At 36.8% G+C, this 20,886-nt stretch overlaps 1 protein-coding gene across 1 annotated transcript in view; it reads right to left on the reverse strand.

The window, feature by feature from the left end:
- The window catches only part of BAZ1A (bromodomain adjacent to zinc finger domain 1A), a 107,139-nt gene that overhangs the window by 82,645 nt on the left and 3,608 nt on the right, over positions 1–20,886 (reverse strand). Inside the window, exon 2 of the mRNA XM_037834808.1 lies at positions 15,066–15,344. Coding sequence (XP_037690736.1) covers positions 15,066–15,344 — 279 coding nt within the window. The remainder of the gene's footprint in view (positions 1–15,065; positions 15,345–20,886) is intronic.

The raw sequence follows: 20,886 nt of genomic DNA on the forward strand, positions 1-20,886 counted from the left end.
AAACTAAAGGCAGACATTACTGACAAGTAGAAACAAAAGTTAAAAGCAAAGAGAAATAGTATCGCAAATGGTATCATCAAGAAAGTGAAAAGACAACTTGCAGAAGGGGAAAAAAAATTTGTAATTCATATATCTGATAAGGGATTTGTATCCAAAATATTAAAGAACTCTTAAATAATAACTCAATTTTAAAATGGGCTAAGGATTTGAATAGACATTTCTCCAAACATGATATACAAATGGCCAGTAAGTACAGGAAAAGATGCCCAACATCATTAGTTATTAGGGAAATACAAATCAAAACCACAAAAAAATACTATACTTTCTACCATCAGGAGGGCTATAATCAAAAAGATGGACAACAGCAAGTGTTGATGAGGATGTGGAGAAATGGGAACTCTTGTACATTGCTGGTGAGAAAGTAAAATGGTGCAGCTGCCTTGGAAAACAGTTTAGCAGTTCCTCAAAAAGTTAAACCATATTACCATATGACCCCACAATTCCATTCCTAGGTATGTAAGTTCAAGAGAATGGAAAATATACGCTCATACAAAAACTTGACATGAATCTTCATAGCAGCATTATTCTTAACAGCTAAAGAAAAGTGGAAACAACTCCAGTGTCCATCAACTGATGGATGGATAAACAAAATGGCATTTCTACTGTATGTTGTATATATACACCACAGATTATATTTAGCCATAAAAAGAAATGAAGTCCTGATACAGGCTATGACGTGGATGAACTTTGAAAACATGCTTAGTGAAAGAAGCCAGATACAAAAGGCCTTATATTATATGATTCCATTTCTATGAAATGTTTACAATAGGCAAGTCGAAAGAGACACAAAGTAGATCAGTGGTTGCCAGGGGCTGGAGGGGATAGGGAAATTGGTCAGGTGATGAAAACATACTGGAATTAAAATAGTGGTGATAATTTCATAACCTTGTGAATATACTAAAAACCACTGAATTGTATACTTTAGCAGGTTGAATTTTATGGTTTGTAAATTACATCTCAATAAAGTTCTTTTTTTAAAAAAGCAGAGGGAGATGAAAACATGCAGTGTGTAAGCAAATCCTTCCAACTTCACATTCTGTGGAGAAAGAATGAGAAGTGGAAAATGGGTGTGGAAGCACTGATATCTCATGTTATATTTGTGGATCCCATGAAGGCAGTTAAGTGCCTACTTCTTAGTCAGCGGGAAGAACTTCATTTAATTCTCTAAATATAACTTGTAAGGATAAACCTCATACCATAACCAGTACAAAGGCCACAGGAAGTCTAAAGATAAAAGTCAACAGGGATACCAAGGAAACTCAACCTGGAGCTTCTCTCACCACCAAAACTGGGTTTACCCCACCCTACCCCTTGAGGACACCAGGTAATGACCATCACCATCTCAAAAATGAACTCAATTCCAAAAGTTACACAAGTAGATGTGAAGTCAGAAGAGACACGTGTACCTTGGTGTCTCAAACATACCCAAATGAACAACGTCATACCAAGTCATTTCCTTATTATCAACGGAAGAGGAAAGTAAGAGTTTATGAACATGACAGAACTCAAAACCCACAATGGAAAAAAGATTTGACATTTTTTACCCATCATTTATAGAACATTTGCTATGTGCCTGTGGCACTTTCTACATGGTCTCAGTTAATCTCTCAATTCTACTAAGCATAGAAGAGGGGAGATAAGTGATAGCAAATAACTTGCCAAGAAGTTACACAGGTAGTGAGTAGGTAGTGAAGGCACAATTCCAACCAAAGGAAATCTAGTCAAGTTAGGGCAAGTTTATAACTTAAATAGTTATTTTAACTGAAATTTAAGTAGAAAGGCTAAAAGCCTAAGAGTATAGGCAGGAACTCAGGACCTACACTTGAAGAAACCTCAACACAGACTTAAAAGCTTAATTATAATATAAAATGTAATTTTTGATAGAAAAACTAATCAATAATAGAAAAAGGATATTAACTTTCGTATATGCCTCTTGAACCAAAAGAAGCATTATTGCTGCTATTTTAAATGCAGCTCTCTTCTATTTATGCTACCATCTTTTGTTTATAAAGTGACTCAAAATGTGCACAATGTACACACACACACACACACACACACACAAACATTTTTAAGTCTCATAATAACCTGAAAAGATGTCATTGCCCAACCAAAGGATGTCATTGCCCAACCAAGGTCAATCTGACACCAAAGCCTAGACCTTTTCCTATCACATGATTCTGCCTCCCATTAAACTAGAAATTTGTAACTTTTTTCAAACTGTAAACAGAAATCAAAGATAAAAGGCATTCTACTGAAACCAAGCGGGAGTGCTTGAATGTTTGCTTTTTATTCTTTATTTCTTAATTACATTCTCTATATACACATTTTAAATTATTTTACATTCACTGCATTCCTGAGAAAAAAGTCAAAAGGTCAAAGGGAAACATATGACAGAAGCATATGAAAAAATTGGAATACAGACTGTAAGCTTTATATCAATGTTAAAATGAACTTGATAACTATACTTAAGGTGGCTACCTAAGTAATTATTCTTGTTCTTAGGAAATGAACATGTTAAGTATTATGTTTTCAAGGAGCATGACATATACAACTGTAGCAAATTGAGTTATGTATCCCAGAAAAAACATGTTCTTAATCTTAACCCACATTCCTGTGGGTATGAACCCGCTGGGCCTTAATCCAGATTATGAAGTCTTTTACAAACAAAACAAAAGTCAGAAAGAGTGAAAGCCATGGGAAGAACTGGAAACCTGGAAGTCAGTGGTAAACTAGAAGAGAAAGGAGACGACATTGCCACGTGATGGGGAAAAAGCCAAGGAACCCAAGGATTCCCAGCCAGCCCAAAGGCTACCAACTGCAGGAAGAATAAGCTTTCCAGTCTCCAAAGCTGTGAGATAATATTGTTGCTTAAGCCAATTTATTGTGTGGGTTTATCATGGTAGCCAGAAAACTAAGACAACAACCTACTGTGAAATGTTTAGAAAACAGACAGAATGATAAGGCAAACGTAGCAAAATGTTAAAATTGGTGGCTCTAGGTATCTGTGGGGCAGTATGCTGGAGTTCTCTGCATGTATTTTGTATTATTTTTGCAACTGACCTATAAGTTTGAAATTATTTCAAAATAAAAAGTTTAAGGAAAAAGTTACAACAAAAGATTTAATATGACTAGTATTTAATAAATAGCTCAAAAATACATTGGAGACAAGACAAAAGAAAAATGGGCAAAGGACATGAACAACCAAATTTAAACACTGAGATAACATCAGATCTGGCAAAGATTAAAAGACTCAAAAATACACTGTTAGTTCAAGTGTGAGGGAACCCAGGCCTAGCCTCAACACCACACTGAATCTTGATGCTCTGGAATTACTTCATTCGAATGTTTAATACTTGGCAAGTTACCAAGTATGTCTACATGTTTGTCTCTAAATTAACTGAACTCCTTAAGAGCATCTTTAGTCCTTTTTATACCTCTAGTTACCGAGACCAGTGTCTAGCCCTGTAAGAGGCACTCAAGGGACCTTTGTGACCAAAAGGGGGAAAAGAAAGGCAACAAAATAAAGTTTTAGTGGCTAAGAGTATCCAAATAGAGTCAAGAGAATGTCCTGGAGGCTACTCCTATGCAAGCTTCACCCAGATATGCTAAAAGATCACAATATGATAAGCCCAAGTCAATAGTAGTCCCAAAAACCTTAAAGAATACCCCGATCCCTAATCTGGGACTCTATAAAAGTTTTACTCATTAAGTTTATTCTTCAGAAATTTAAATCCTTTAGATTGTATGCCAGCTAAGCCCCCAAACCCAGAGGCAACAGCCTCTTCAAGAATATCAACTAGATGTGTCCCTTTTGCTCATAAAATTGACACCACTTTTCAACATGAACAGGTTAGGGTGGTCACTGCCTTGACATCCCTGAAGATCAGGAAAGTGATAAAACTAGAGGAAGGGGTAGCAACAGACAAGATGGAATTTAATAAAGGATTATGAATACTGAATCTTTATACGATTTTCTTTTTCTTAGTTGCTAGGGTACTAGAATAGTTAGAAGGAAAGAACTGAAATGGTGGAACTGTAACATAGCATCCTTTGAAATTTCTTCTATAGCTACTTATTAAATTGTAATTTGAAAGCTATACTTTTTGTATATATGTTATATTTCACAGTAAGGAAATAACTAAAAATATGGTACTGTAACTCATAACAACTTCAGAAATTTCCTATATATCTACTTGTTAAATTATACTTTGACAGATACTACCTTTTTGTGTATGTTATATTTCATAATAAGGAAATGACTGAAACTATGGAACTGTAACCTATAATATTTTTTGAAATTTGCTCTCTACTTGTTAAATTGCACTTGGAAAGTGATCACTTTCCAAATATACAAGTTATATTTGACAATAAAAATATGATTATAAAAAGATAATAAAAATAAATAAAACAATAGGTTTTCTCCAGTAACAAAAAATAAAATATAAATACGAAAAAAAAAAGGCACTCAAGGAAATAAATGAATCATGTAGGCAACATGTCTGTGAAATGCAAAATGAGGGATCAGAAATAACTGGGGAGACTTCCAGGAAGATGGTAAAATAGGAGAAGCAGAGCAAACTTCTCCCCTGTTGAATAACTAGAGAAAAGGCAGAAAATGGCCAGACAGTGGTTCCAGGGTAAAAGCAGCGAGAGGACTTCTACAACATATAGTGGGGACTTGGTTGAAAGAGCAGAGAAATTATGTATGAAAGGAGATGATGAGTTTATTCAACTGGGACTGCCACTGGCGCTGGCAGCTGCAAGCTGTCTAGCCAAGCAGGAGGTTGAGGAGCTCTCCACTACCACATACCATCTCAGCAGTTAGCTGGGGAGATAACCCTTCTCAGCACCATGGCTGGGAGCTCCTGTGAGGAAACTTGGGAACCAGCAGACCTGTGTTGACCACACACAGAAAACTTGGTGCATTTACTGTTGCTCCATAGACGCACATTGTGTGCACAGGCAAGAGGCAGGGATAAGCAAGGATGCTGCACAGAAGCACCACGAGCCCCTCCTGCACCCCAGAGGCTCAGAGGCAGAGACCTTGAGAGCCAATTAGGAAGTAAGGCAATTTTGAGCTGACTGAGGGCTGGAAAGGGTAAGAATAACAGCCCCACAGCCCAAGGGTGGACTATTCAGAGGCCTGGGAATCCCAGACCCACTGTGCCCTTAAGTGGACTCTCTGCCAAACTGCATACGGCCCACCCACCACCCCGAGGGCTGACAGAAGCCAATGTACATGGAGAACGGCTACACTAATTGGATATCCACCTGGTTTAGACCCTGCCCAGTGCACAGCTGCAGTCAGGAAAAAGCGGGCTTGAGGGAAAGAGGTGGCTCAAGAGCACCATCTGCTGGGAAGACAGGAAAAGTGCACTCCACAAAGCTGTGATTCTGCTAAACTTTATATAAATGTCCAAATTATCCTGCATTTCCCAAAATAACCTTATCAAGATAATCAAATGCCACAAAGTCAACAGAAAATCACAAACCATAGGAAGGTCCAAGAAGATATCAACAAGTCAAAGGACCAAATTAAAAAGCCAGAGGAGACACAGAACTTGAAGCAATTAAATAAGTACATACAATCTCCGAAACAACTTCAGTGGGTTGGATAAAGACATAAAGGACATCAAGAAGACCCTAGAAGAGCATAAAGAAGAATTTGTAAGGGTAAATAGAAAAATAGCAGATCTTATGGAAATAAGAGACTGTCGATCAAATTAAAATTATACTAGAGACACATAATAGCAGGTTTGAAGAGGAAGAAGAAAGAATAAGTGAACTAGAGGACAAATTAATTGAAAGCAAACCCAGTAAAGAACAAATGGAAAAAAAAATAAAAACATTTGAAATGGACCTCAGGGAAATGATGGACAACATGAAGTGCACAAATATAAGAATCATTGGTGTGCCAGTTTGAATATATTGTGTCCCCCAAACGCCATTATCTTTGATGTAATCTTGTGTGGGCAGATGTTATCAGTGTTGATTAGATCGTAATTCTTTGAGTGTTTCTTTGGAATGTGCCCTACCCAGCTGTGGGTGATGACTCTGATTGGATAATTTCCATGGAGGTGTTGCTCCACCCATTTGGGGTGGGTCTAAGTTGATCAGTGGAGCCATATAAATGAGCTGACATAACCGAAGAAACTCAGTGCAGCTGAGAGTGATGTTTTGAAGAGGAGCTACAGCCAAGAGGGACATGTTGAAGAAAGCACAGGAGCTGCAGATGAGAGACAGTTTGAAGATGGCAATTGAAAGCAGGCTCTTGCTCCAGAGAAGCTAAGAGAAGACAGATACCGCAAGTGCAACTAAGAGTGACATTTTTGAGGAACTGCAGCCTAGAGAGGAACGTCCTGGGAGAAAGCCATTTTGAAACCAGAACTTTGGAGCAGATGCCAGCCACGAGCCTTCCCAGCTAACAGGTTTTCCAGACACCACTGGCCATCCTCCAGTGAAGGTACCCAATTGCTGATGTGTTACCTTGGACATTTCATGGCCTTAGACTGTAACTTTGTAACCAAATAAACCCCCTTTTATAAAAGCCAATCCATTTCTGGTGTTCTGCATTCCAGCAGCATTAGCAAACCACTCTGAGACATATACTAATCAGACTGTCAAATGCTGAAGAGAAGGAGAAAAGCCCTGAAAGCAGCAAGAGAAAAGCAATCCACCACATACAATGGAAACCACATAAGACTAAGTACTGACTACCCAGTGAATACCATGAAGGCAAGAAGGTAGTGGTATTACATATTTAAGATCCTGAAAGAGAGGAGTGATATCATCAACATGATGATGTAAACAGCTACTGAAAACTTCTCTCCAGAGATTCAATGAAAAAAGGACAATTCTGAATTGTTTGAAACTCTGGAGGAGCATCTAGACTGGGGACAGACCCCGCAAATGCTGAACTGAAGAAAGAGAAGAAACATTAGGTAGGAATTTTCCATCCCAGACCATCTGGTCCTCTCCCTTCCCCCGCATTCAGTCTCAGTGGCACAGAATCAGCACACAGGAACCCTCCCACCAGAGACACAGATTTTCAAATACCACCACTGTTTGAAGACCCAGTGGACAAGGGAGGACATTTCAAGGCCCAGATCAGTAAGGGACAAAGAGACTGAGAAAATGTAGACAGAGATGGTCACCAGCCCTGGGTCTGAAAACCCTTCTTCAACCCTTGAGGGAAGCAGCAGCTGGCAGCCATTTCCCTGCCTTGGAGACAGCTGGAGAGCTGGATCAGCTGAGGGAGTACTTTTCCACAGGTCTGTAGCCCCATAGCAAACCAGATTTTGTCTGGCAAAGTGAGGGCACAGGAATCCTACAGTTTCAGCCCCGCTGGGTCAGACACAGCCTGCACTCAGAGGCAAAGCAGCCTCTGAGGACGATTAAGTTACTGAACTGCAATCCAGTATCCTTGATTCTTGAAGACGACTGCATAACTATATAGCTTATATGGTGTGACTGTGTGATTGTGAAAACCTTATGGCTCACACTCCCTTTACCCAGTGATGGAAAAATGAGTAGAAAAATGGGGACAAAGTAAATGAACAATAGGGAGGAGGTATGGGATGTTTTGGGTATTCTTTTTACCTTTATTTTTATTCTTTTCATTTTTTGGAGTAATGAAAATGTTGAAAAATGGATTATGGTGATGAATACACAACTATATGATGATAATATGAACAACTGTTTTATACTTTGGTTGACTGTATGGTATGTGGATATATTTCAGTAAAAATAAATTAAAAAAAAAAAAAAACCATAAAAAAATAAAAGATCTTGAAAGAGAAAACTTCCTAGCCAAGAATTCTTTATCCAGCAAAGCTGTCCTTCAAAATTGAGGGAGAGTTTAAAATTTTCACAGGTAAACAAATGCTGAGATAATGAGTTAACAAGAGACCTGCCCTCCAAGAAATACTAAAAGGAGTTCTACCAGCTGAAAAAAAGACAGGACAGAAAGGTCTGGAGAAGGGCACAGAACTGAAAAGTATTAGTAATGGTAACTTAAAGGTAAAAAGAAAAGGGGTAGAAATAGATCTGACAAATAACAACCAAAGGATAAGAAGGCTGGTTCAAAAACTGCCTTTATAGGAACAACTTTGAATGTGAATGGATTAAAGTCCCCAATTAAAAGACACGGACTGGGAAAATAGATTAAAAACTATGATCTATCGATATGCTGTTCATAAGAGACTCATCTTAGACCCAGTGACACAAAGGGACTGAACGTGAAAGGATGGAAAAAAATATTCCATGCAAGCTATACCCAAAAGAAAGCAGAGATAGCAATACTAATCTCAGATAAAATAGACTATAAATGCAAAGATGGCATAAGAGACAAAGAAGGACACTGTATACTAATAAAAGGAATAATCCACCAAGAAGAAATAACAATCATAAATGTTTATGCTCCCAATCAAGGATCCCCAAAGTACAATGGCAAAACTGAAGGGAGCAATAAATGTTTCTACAATAATAGTGGTAGACTTCAATACACCACTCTCTTCTATAGATAGAAAACTAGAGAGGATCAATAAGGAAATTGAGAACCTAAACAATGTGATAAATGAATTAGACTTAACAGACACATATAGATCATTGTACCCCCAATTACCAGGATACACATTCTTCTCTAGCATTCATAGAACGCTCTCAAGGATAGATCATATGCTGGGGCACAAAACAAGTCTCAACAATTTCAAAAAGACTGAAATTATTCAAAGCACATTCTCTGACCACAATGGAATGCAGTTGAAAATCAATAATCACCAAAAAACCAGAACTTTCACAAATATATGGAGGCTAAACAACACACTCCTAAACAATAAGTGGGTCAAAGAAGAAATTGCAACAGAAATCAGTAAATATCTGGAGACAAATGAAAATGAGAACACAACATAACAAAACCTATGGGGTGCAGTGAAGGTGATGATGAGAGGGAAATTTATAGCTCTAAATGCACACATTAAAAAGGAACAAAGAGCTAAAACCAAAGACCTAACTGAACAACTGAAGAAGCTGGAGAATGAACAGCAAACTAGCCCTAAAGCAAGTAGAAGAAAAGAAATAACACAGATAAAAGCAGAAATAAGTGAGCTCCAGAGAGAATAAAAAGAAACAAAGGTTGATTTTTTGAGAAGATCAACAAGATTGACAAACCCTTAGCTAGACTGCCAAAATCAAAAACAGAGAAGACCCAAATAAACAAAATAAAAAATGAGAGGGGGTCATTTACTATGGATCCTGAAGAAATTTTACAAATCATAAGAAGATACTATGAACAATTATATGCCAACAAACTAGACAACTTAGAAGAAATGGACAATTTCCTGGAAACATATGAACAACCTGTACTGACCCAAGAAGAAACAGAAGACCTCAACAAACCAATCACAAGTAGAGAGATCCAATCAGCCATCAAAATCTTCCCAAAAAGAAAAGCCCAGGGCCAGGTGGCTTCACAGGGGAATTTTACCAAACTTTCCAAAAAGAACTGACATAATTCCTGCAGCAACTTTTAAAAAACTGAAGAAAAAGGAACACTACCTGTGCTGGTTTGAATGTATTATGTCCCCCAAGACACCATTATCTTTGATGTAATCTTGTGTGGGCAGTGTTGATTAGACTGTAATTCTCTGAGTGTTTCCATGGAGATGCGCCCCACCCAACTGTGGGTGATGACTCTGATTGGATAATTTCCATGGAGGTGTTACCCCACCTATTCAGGGTGGGTCTAAATTAAACCACTAGAGCCATAAAAATGAGCTGACAAACAGAAGGAACTCAGTGCAGCTGAGAGTGACATTTTGAAGAGGAGCTACAGCCAAGAGGGACACTTTGAAGAATGCACTGGAACTGAGAGAGGTGCTTTAGCTTACAGAGACATTTTGGAGACAGCCTTTGAAAGCAGACTTTTGCTCCAGAGAAGCTAAGAGAGGACAAATACCCCAAGAGCAACTAAGAGTAACATTTCTAAGGAACTGCAGCCTAGAGAGGAATGTCCTGGGAGAAAGCCATTTTGAAACCAGAACTTGGAGCAGACGCCAGCCACATGCCGTCCCAGCTAACAGAGGTTTTCCAGACGCCATTGCCCATCCTCCAGTGAAGGTACCTGATTGTTGATGCGTTACCTTGGACATTTTATGGCCTTAAGACTGTAACTGTGTAACCAAATAAACCCTCTTTTATAAAAGCCAATCAATTTCTGGTGTTTTACATTCCGGCAGCATTAGCAAACCAGAACACTACCTAACTCATTTTATGAAGTTAACTCACTCTAATACCAAAACCAGACAAAGATACCACAAGAAAGGAAAATTAATCTCCTTAATGAATACAGATGCAAAAATTCTCAACAAAATACTTGCAAATCAAACCCAAAGGCACATTAAAAGAATTATACACCATGACCAAGCAGGGTTCAATCCAGGCATGCAAGGGTGGTTCAACATAAGAAAATAAATCAATGTAATACATAACATATCAAAGGGGAAAAAAAATCAAATGATCATCTCAATAGATGCTGAAAAAGGATTTGACAAAATTCAGCATCCTTTTTTGATTAAAAAAAAAAAAAAAAACTTCAAAAGGTAGAAACTGAAGGAAACTTCCTCAGTATGACAAAGGGCATATATGAAAAACCCACAGTCAGCATAGTACTCAGCTGAAAGCCTTCCCCTCTAAGATCAAGAATGAGACAAAGATGCCCACTACCATGACTAGTATTCAACATAGCACTAGAAGTTCTAGCCAGAGCAATTAGGCAAGAAAAAGAAATAAAAGGCACCCAAACTGGAAAGGAAGAAGTAAAATTATCCTTATTTGCAAATGATATGATCCTATATTTGGTAAATCCTGAGAAATCGATGACACAGCTACTTGAGCTAATAAATTCAGCAAAGTGGCAGAATACAAGATTAATGAGCAAAGGTCTGTAATATTCCTACACAATAATTATGACCTAACTGAAGAGGCAATCAAGGAAAAAACTCCACAGTAGCAACTAAAAGAATCAAGTATCTAGGAATAAACTTAACCAAGGATATAAAGGACCTCTATACAGAAAATTATAAAAGTTTACTAAAAAGAAATCAAAGAGGACCTATTCTGTGTTCATGGATAGGACAGCTAAACATCATTAAGATGTAAATTCTGTCCAAACTGCTCTAAAGATTCAACACAATTACAATCAAAATACCAATAACCTATTTTGCAGACTTGGAAAAGCTAGTTATCACATTTATTTGGAAGGAAAAGAGGCCTCAAATTGCCAAAAACATTCTACAAAAGAAGAACGAAGTGGAGGACTTATACTTCCTGACTTTGAAGCCTACTATAAAGCTACAGTGATCCAAACAGCATGGTATTGGCATAAAGATAAACATACTGATCAATGGAATCAAATTGAGACCCCTAAATATACAGTCATCTGATTTTTGATAAGGTCCCCAAATCCACTGAACTGACACATAACAGATTCTTCAACAAATGGGGCTGGGAGAACTGGATATCCATATCCAAAAGAATGAAAGAAGACCCCTACCTTACACCCCACACAAAAATTAACTCAAAGCGGATCACAGATCTAAGAGCCAGTACCATAAAACTCCTAGAAGATAATACAGAAAAACATCTTCAAGACCTAGTAATAGGAGGTAGCTTCTTAGACCTTATATCCAAAGCATGAGCAATGAAAAAAATTATAGATAAATGGGAATTCCTCAAAATCAGAAGCCTTTGTGCCTCAAAGGACTTTGTCAGAAAGGTGAAGAGGCAGCCAACTCAATGGGAGGAAATACTTGGAAACCATATATCTGATAAGAGACTGATATCCAGCTTACAAAAAGAAATTCTGCAACTCAATGACAATAGTACAAACAGTCCAATAATAAAATGGGGAAAAGATATTAAGACATTTTTCTGAAGAAATACAAATGGCTAAAAAACACATGAAAAAAATGTTCATCTTCACTAGCTATTAGAGAAATGCAAATCAAAACCAATGAGATATCATCTCACACCAATAAGAATGGCTGCCCTTATACAAACAGGAAACTACAAATGCTAGAAAGGATGAGGAGAAATTGGAACTCTTATCCACTGCTGGTGGGAACATATAAGGGTACAGCCACTGTGCAAGGCAGTTTGGCGGTTCCTAAGAAAACTAAATATTGAGTTACCCTACAATCCAGCCACTCCACTCCTCAGCGTTAACCCAGAAGATCTGAAAGCAGTTATACAAACAGCCATTTGCACACCAAGGTTCATAGCAGCATTACTCATAATTGCCAAAAGATGGAAACATCCAAGTGTCCTTCAACAGAAGAGTGGATAAACAAAATGTGGTACATAGATACAATGGAATACTATGTAGCAGTAAGAAGGAATGATATCCTGCAACAAGTGACAACACGCATGAACCTTGAGGATATAAGTCAGACACTAAAGCGAAATAAGTCAGACACTAAAGGAGAGATACTGTAGGCTATCACTAATATGAACTACCTGAATAATGTAAAATCAGTGTTTTAAAATGTAGAATATAGAGGACCTAGAGATAGAAGCAAGAGAAGGGGGAAATAACTGAAATTGTGGAATTGTAACTCATAACATTTTTTGAAATTTGTTCTATAACTACTTGTAAATCGTACTATGAATGTTATTACATTTCTGTATATATATTTCAAAATAAAAAATGATTAAAAAAAAGAAAGAAAGAAATAACTGGGTCCAAGATGAGAGCAAAGATGGCTAGCCTCTGCTAATATTACTTCCTGCAACTTCTGCATCTTACCATCCAATCCAGCTGCTAAAGGCAAAAAATCCAGGTAGGAGTCATCCACAATTTCTCCTTTCCCACACATTTTCCTGCCTATATATAGTTTCCTAGCTGCTAAAACAAATACAGGAATACCTCGGAGATATTGCAAGTTTGGTTCCAGACCACTCCAATAAAGGGAGTATTGCAGTAAAGTGAGACACAAAGTTTTTGGTTTCTCAGTGCATATAAAAGTTACGTTTACACTATACAGTAGTCTATTAAGTGTACAATATGTCTAAAAAATGTAAATACCTTAATTTAAAAATACTTTATTGCTAAAATATGCTGACAATCATCTGAGCCTTCTCTTTCTGTGTCCAATTTCCTTTTCTCATAAGGACTTCAGCCATATTGAATTAAGGGCCACCCTCATTTAATTTGGGTACAACTTAACAAACAACACCTCCTAATGTTAAAGGTTAATGTATCACAATGATTTGTAAATTACAAAACATTTTTGGCATAAGTCAAATAAAAACAATAACTATAGGAGAAAAAATTGTCATGGTCCCCAAACACAGCTCTGTATTTCCATTGGTGATATAGATCAAAACACAACCTATTTTCTAGGCATATCATCAAAATCATAAACCATTAAACACTCCAAAGCAGTATTTACAATATAATTCTTTTTTAACATGCTTTTTTCTTGGTGGGGTTATTGGTGACATATTAATCTCCCCTCTATATTCTCTAATTTTTCAAAAATAAATTTTTTTCCAAAAGTCATTAGATGTGAAACTCTTCTAATAAGGACAAATTTTTACCATTTACTGCTTCCACAATTTTTTAAAGAACTTATTCAATTATTTGCCTAATTCAAATCTAAACTAGTTTAGGTCTTAATACAAACATCATTTGACTTTTGAAAATTCCTGTAGCATTTAATAACTAAAGTATATCATATTAATTTAACATATTATTATAAATTACAAATAAACTCCAAAATAAGACAATAAAAAACATAATTAAATAACTTTTGACTGCTAAAGTTTAAAATTCAGAGAGAAAATAATTTGCATTCTGGTCAAAAAAAAACCATTTTATAGCCACTCCCTCAAAAGTCAAGAGGCTATAAAAAGTTTAGATATCTTTAAGAACTTTTATTCTTAAGTAAAGATGGAACTTCCACACAACAGAACTTATACAGCAAATTAGAAAGTTATAAAAAGGCAGTTTCCTCCCCCCTACATGGGATCAGACACCCAGGGGAGTGAATCTCCCTGGCAACGTGGAATATGACTCCCGGGGAGGAATGTAGACCCGGCATCGTGGGACGGAGAACATCTTCTTGACCAAAAGGGGGATGTGAAAGGAAATGAAATAAGCTTCAGTGGCAGAGAGATTCCAAAACGAGCCGAGAGGTCACTCTGGTGGGCACTCTTACGCACACTTTAGACAACCCTTTTTAGGTTCTAAAGAATTGGGGTAGCTGGTGGTGGATACCTGAAACTATCAAACTACAACCCAGAACCCATGAATCTCGAAGACAGATGTATAAAAATGTAGCTTATGAGGGGTGACAATGGGATTGGGAAAGCCATAAGGACCACACTCCACTTTGTCTAGTTTATGGATGGATGAGTAGAAAAATAGGGGAAGGAAACAAACAGACAAAGGTACCCAGTGTTCTTTTTTACTTCAATTGCTCTTTTTCACTCTAATTATTATTCTTGTTATTTTTGTGTGTGTGCTAATGAAGGTGTCAGGGATTGATTTAGGTGATGAATGTACAACTATGTAATGGTACTGTAAACAATCGAAAGTACGATTTGTTTTGTATGACTGCGTGGTATGTGAATATATCTCAATAAAATGATTAAAAAAAAAAAAAAAAAAGGCAGTTTATATCGTAATGGACTGATCTCCAAGATATTTTAAGTGAAAAAAAGGTATATAGTAAAGTATGTTACCTTTTGCATTAAAAGGGGGGAGATACATACATCTGTATGTATACACACATACATGCACAGGTTTTTGGTGGCATATGCATAAATTAACTTTGGAATAATAGGTAAGAAATTGCTAACCCACTAGGGCTATCAGTGGGGAGGGTAAGAGAGTAGCTGGAGGATAAAAAGGAAGCTTTCCTCAGTTCACTCTTTTGCATATTTTGAATTTTGAGCAACGTGAATATATACTTTTCCAAAAAAAATAAACATTAAAAGAACTTTACCTTGCACCATTGTTCCTAATGACTTCCACAGTTTCTTCAACAAAATATCGATCCTTGACATATGCAAAGATATCATCACAAATTTCATGTAAGCGTGAACGATGGGTAAGGTTGGTCAAGTATAAAACTGGAATAATTAGTGGTTCAGGAAAACTCTGAAGATTCTGTCTTGCCCTTTTTTCTGACTCAAGTGCTTCCTGATACGTCAGTCCAGGTCTGCCCGTCACAGCACAACTCCACACAAGACTGTTGCATAGAATGGTTCGTTCAAAAAAGTCACTGATTAAAAAACAAAGAAAAATAAAAACCATTACTCATCATTACATAAATTTTACATTAAAAACTGATAAAGGATTGTCTTTATTGCAAAAACAATCATAGAATTGAAACAAGGATTTAGTAACTGGTCAATTTACATATTAATACAAATCTAAGAGAAAGTATACTTAAGCAAGACATTTATATTTTTGCATTGTAAAGGTACGTTCAGCCAAAATTGAACTTCAATTTCCATCTGTTTTGAAGCTGAGAATCAAACTGAAAATTAACTCAACTTCTCTTTTTCCTTCAACTTTTCTTTTTCCTTCTAATTTTTAAGTTTTTTGTTCCAAAGCAGTTGAAACACAGGAATTGATTTAAGCACTTAAATATGAATTTTTAAAGATGTTAACATATTAGTGAAAAACCAGTAAATCTTAATGTCTAACAATAAGAGAAAGGCTTAAGTAAATTATGGTATGTGAATAAAGAACAATGAAAAAGTTAGTCATTAAAAGTGTAAAGTGACCCAACTATATGCTGACTACAAGAGACTTACCTTAAATTCAAAGGCATAAGTAGGTTGAAAGTGAAAGGATGGAAAAAATATACCACACACATAGTAACCAAAAGAGAGCTGGGGTAGCTATACTAATATTAGATAAAATAGACCTTAAGTCAAAAACAGTTATGAGGGACAAAAATGGCCATTATACACCGATAAAGGGGTCAATTCAACAAAAGTATAAAGAAATACACCAGTGTTCATAGCATTATTCACAATAGTGAAAAAGTGGAAACAGCCCAAGTATCCAGCAATAGATGAATGGATAAACAAAATATCATTCAGCCATAAAAAGAAATGATGCACTGATACATGCTACAACATGGATGAACCTTAAAAATTTATGCTAAGTGAAAGAAGCCAGATACAAAAGGACAAATATTATATGATTCCACTTCCATGAAATGTCTAGAACAGGCAAATTCAAAGAGATTGAAGTGGATTAGAGGCTACCAGGGGCTGGAGAAAGGAGGGAATAGGTAGATACTGCTTACTGTATACAGTGTTTCTGTTTTGGATGAGATTTGGGAGGGTTTTTAGTAATGGATGGTGTTAATGGCAGCAAAACATTGTAAATGTAATTAATGCTCCTGAAATGTATACTTAAAATGGCAAATTTTATGGTCTATATATGTTATCACAATTTTTAAAAAAATTATAAGGAGAGTTCTTATATATGTTACTAGGAAAACACAAAACTGTTTCCAGTGTGATCCTTTCCATATTTTTCGTTAGTAGAAGCTTACTGAAACAGTATATATAGTATGATCCCATTTGTGGAAGGAAGGAAGAAAGGAGGGGAGGAAAGACAACTATAGAAGTAGAAAGATTTCTGGAATGTTATACAAAAATCAAGGTAACAGCTGGGGAGTGGAGATGGGACTGGGGATATTCTACTCAACGCTTTTCTGAATTTCTTAATATGAGCACTTATTTCTTTTCAAAACTTTTATCTAGTCACTTTTAAAATGTAAGAGATCTACAATATGGAAAGATTTCTAAGGCAAACTGAGTAGGAAAAAATTCAAATCCCTGAGTAACATAATCCCATTAAAATAATAATCACTGTAATATGTGTATTATACACATACTATAAACAGACGTCCCTTATGGAAAAACAGGAAGACTGTGAAGGAAGAAAAAGAAAACGTAATTTTAACTTTTTATATTGAAACTTTCAAACTTACAGGGCTATTACAAAAATAATACAAACCTCTTATAGAGAACTCCAAATAGCCCTATCCCCCCAAGATACCCAGATCCAATTTTAACATTTTGCCACATTTGCCTAATCATTCTATCTATCTATCTTATCTATTTATATAGGTACCAATCCATTTTCTGAACACGTGAGTGTAGATTGTACATATCATGCTCCTTAAATACTTAATACTGCCTAAGTACACTTTCTAAGAACAAGGATATTCACTTACATAATCACCTTAAGTGCAGTTATCAAGCTCAAGAAATTTAACATTGATATAAAGCTTACAATTTATATTTCAATTTTTGAATAAGTCCCAACAATGTCTTTTCAAGCCTTTTCTCCTCTACTATTAGCCCACGTCCAGGATCATGTACTGTATTTAATAGTAAAACTTTTTTTCTTATTCTTAATATTTCTATATTGTTTCTAATTTTTATAATGAGCATGTACTCATATTACTTTGCAATAAAAATATTTTGTAAAATAGAAAAGGCTAGACATATGCAAAAAGGTTAACAATGGTTACCCCTAAGTGGTAAGATATGTATAAATTTTTTCCTTCCTCCTCTATAGTTTGGTCTACTTTTCTCATTTTTTAATAGTTGCATGTAACCAATATAATTAATAGATATCATTCTCTAACTTTCTCTCCTTTCCTTCTTTCATCATTCAAAACTATTAAAATTGCTGTACATTTACTTTTTGATTAGTACTTCTCTATAGGTTATTCCTACGGTAGGTAGCCTGATCTCCATATATTTGTGGAAATTCCATTAAGATTGTTTCATGTGTATATGCATCTGTAAACAAAACAAAAAAAATGAAATCTATGGAAATAAAGGGGAACTAATCACACCTTAATACAAATGAGATCTAAAGAGACAATATGCATACACCAAGTTAAATGACTAATTCAGTACAAAAAAGATCAATCCTTTTGAATGATCTCCTTTATTAAAAGATAATGGGTACATATCAATAAAAGGTGTTTATAAGGCAGGGATTCAGAGAAAGGGGAGGAGAGGAGGGTTTATAAGTAAAAGGTGTTTATAAGACAGAGGCAGATATCCAGGGGATTCAGAGAAAGGGGAGGAGAGGAGGGTTTATAAGTAAAAGGTGTTTATAAGACAGAGGCAGATATCCAAGGGATTCAGAGAAAGGGGAGAAAAGGAGGGCAAAAAAGATCAGGAAATACTAGAGCAATTTTTGGAGAAAATGGCATTGAGTTAGGTCTTAAAGGATAAGTAGAGTTGGAAAAAGGAATGCCAGAGAGAAAGATAAATGCAATCTGGTCCTAAAAAGCAAGAAAATCTATGTCAGATTAGTAATTTATTAGCTAAGAGAGGCAAGATACATACCCAATAGGTGGTTATCAATGGTTCAGAACAGAATTAATGAATGGATCTTGAAAAAGCACTTATTAAATGTTTTACTGCACAAAATTGCAGTACCACTTAGGAAGTTTTATACAACTTTTAAACTTATTCCTATAAAAACAAACATATCTATAAGACCGAGCATCCCAATTAGGACTAACACACAATTAGTACAAAATGTACATGAAATAGACTTCTAATAATTTAAACTATACCCAGTACTGTTTAAGTATACTTCAAATTTAAATCTTATACATTAGCTAGCATTTAAACTAGTACCAATAGAAACAGAATACAAGCCACATAATTTTAAATTTTAAATTTTCTAGTGACATTTTAAAAATTAAAAAGAAACATTAAAGGATAATAATTTTATCTCTTATTTAATCCAATATATCCTTAAACAATCTCATTTAAATATGCAATCAATGCAAAAATCATTGAGATATTTTACATTATTTTGGACTAAGTCTTCAAAATCCAGTGTGTATTTTATGTTTACAGCACATCTTAATTTGGATTAGTCACATTTCAAGTGCTCAATAATAGCCACACGTGAACAGGTAATGGCTACCATATTGGACACCAAAGCTCTATACATAGCAGCTAGGTGCCTGGGACATTTGCTAGACCACTGAAAGCGCCAGGGCAGGGGGACAGCTCAGTGTAATCTGAGTTGCAATAAATACTACTTAGATTTGTTAAGACTGTTCAAAATACCAAGGAGAGCAGTGACACAAGTGCCACAAGCCTCCACTAAACAATGTGTTAGCAGGTAGAAAAACAGGATAGTCAGTAACCAATGATATACATACAGGTGCCCTTCTACACCCATGAGGGTTCCACTGTCTCCTGCAATGTGTGCTGTTCCTTTCCTTTTTGTCTATCCCTTTGCAAGATCTCCAGTTGTTACATTATAGCCTCTCTCTGCACAAAGATCTACCCTCAGGAGGAGGAGGCAGGAACACTGTCTACCACAGTAGCCTTTTAAAATAAGTTCTTTGGGGCAAGTTTGCCAAACCCTGCTCTTTACCATTATTTCTTAATAGGTAAGTACTTTTTTAAGAACATAGCTCTAATATAATATTAAGTCAATCAACCCTCTAGTGAGCAAACTGAGCAACAGATAGCAACATACTGTTAACTTGCCTGGTATTTGGGAAATTAAAAACCTGGTAGAATAAGATTAAGAATGAAGTGACAAAAATCAGAAATCAAACACACTTCAGAAGAGTGTACTCTACATAAGGGCCAAAACTTTATTAACCATTTAGATATAAGACAAGATAAAGATCCAGCACAGAGAAGAAAATGATCTCAAGGACATAGCAGACTGCTATGCCCACAAAATAATTAGCTTAACTGAGAAATGCAGTCACGGGTTGAAAACTAAAGTAATTCCTGACTTAAACATCATATGACATGCAAGAGATGGAAAGCATGGCTTATAAACATAGAAAAGGAGTAATTGCTAGAAGCCAGCTTGGGTTGTTCTAACAATTTTCTCACTGACAGGATTATAAGAGCAGAGAATCAGGAGATCAAGGGCATGCCAAATTTAAAACACCTTATATAGAAAAATACCAGCTTTGCGGGACACTGATTATGTGCTTCAACTTGGCGGGCCTGGGCTGGGGGACCCGATCAGCCCCTGGGGAGGGTGGTGGGCACGGGCGACAGCGCCCTCCGCAGCCCCCCGGGCCTGGGAAAGTGAGGCCGGAGGCAGGCCCCATTTCCTCACCCAAAATACCACTGTTAGGGGAGGCTTGCCGGAGGGAACCGCCTTTTCCCCACCCCCTTATCTTGCCCGGACACTCCCCGTTGCCAGTGCAACTCCCATCACCACCAGTACGCATACATTGTTGCCAGACACCGTTACCGGAGCAACTCTCGCCCCTTTTCAATCAACCTCCGCGCCCTCTCAGAACCAATCCAAGCCTTTAACCTCTACAGCTACCCCGCCCTCTAAACGCCCGATATAAGCTTGTACTCTCCCCTAATAATCTCTCTTGGCTTCTTCACCCTAAAAGAACCGTGTCCCGCCTGTTCCTTTCTCGCCGCCCTCCATACTTTGCACGCCTACGCCGGGGACCGGGCCCAGTCCCCCGCCTCGCCCTCGCCTCCGGGAAAGAGCCCCCGCCCCCGGTACCCTCCAAGCAATCCTGAGAGCCTAGGATTTGGCAACCGGCCGCCACCTCCCCCCCCCCAGATGAGTCAACTGCGACCGCACAGCTTGGTGAAAACTACATTACATTTATTCAGAGATAGTCAGGATTTGAAAAGTTTAATAAAAAAAAATGTTTTATTTTTTGGGTTTAGTACCCAAAAAACCCCACTCCAATGAAATAGCACTTTATTTGGTGCTGCCTTAGAAAGACTTATGTGAAGACAAGCAAGGCAGGTTCACAAAATGTG

This window comes from Choloepus didactylus, chromosome 4 (assembly GCF_015220235.1).
Source record: "Choloepus didactylus isolate mChoDid1 chromosome 4, mChoDid1.pri, whole genome shotgun sequence".
Lineage (NCBI taxonomy): Eukaryota > Metazoa > Chordata > Mammalia > Pilosa > Megalonychidae > Choloepus > Choloepus didactylus.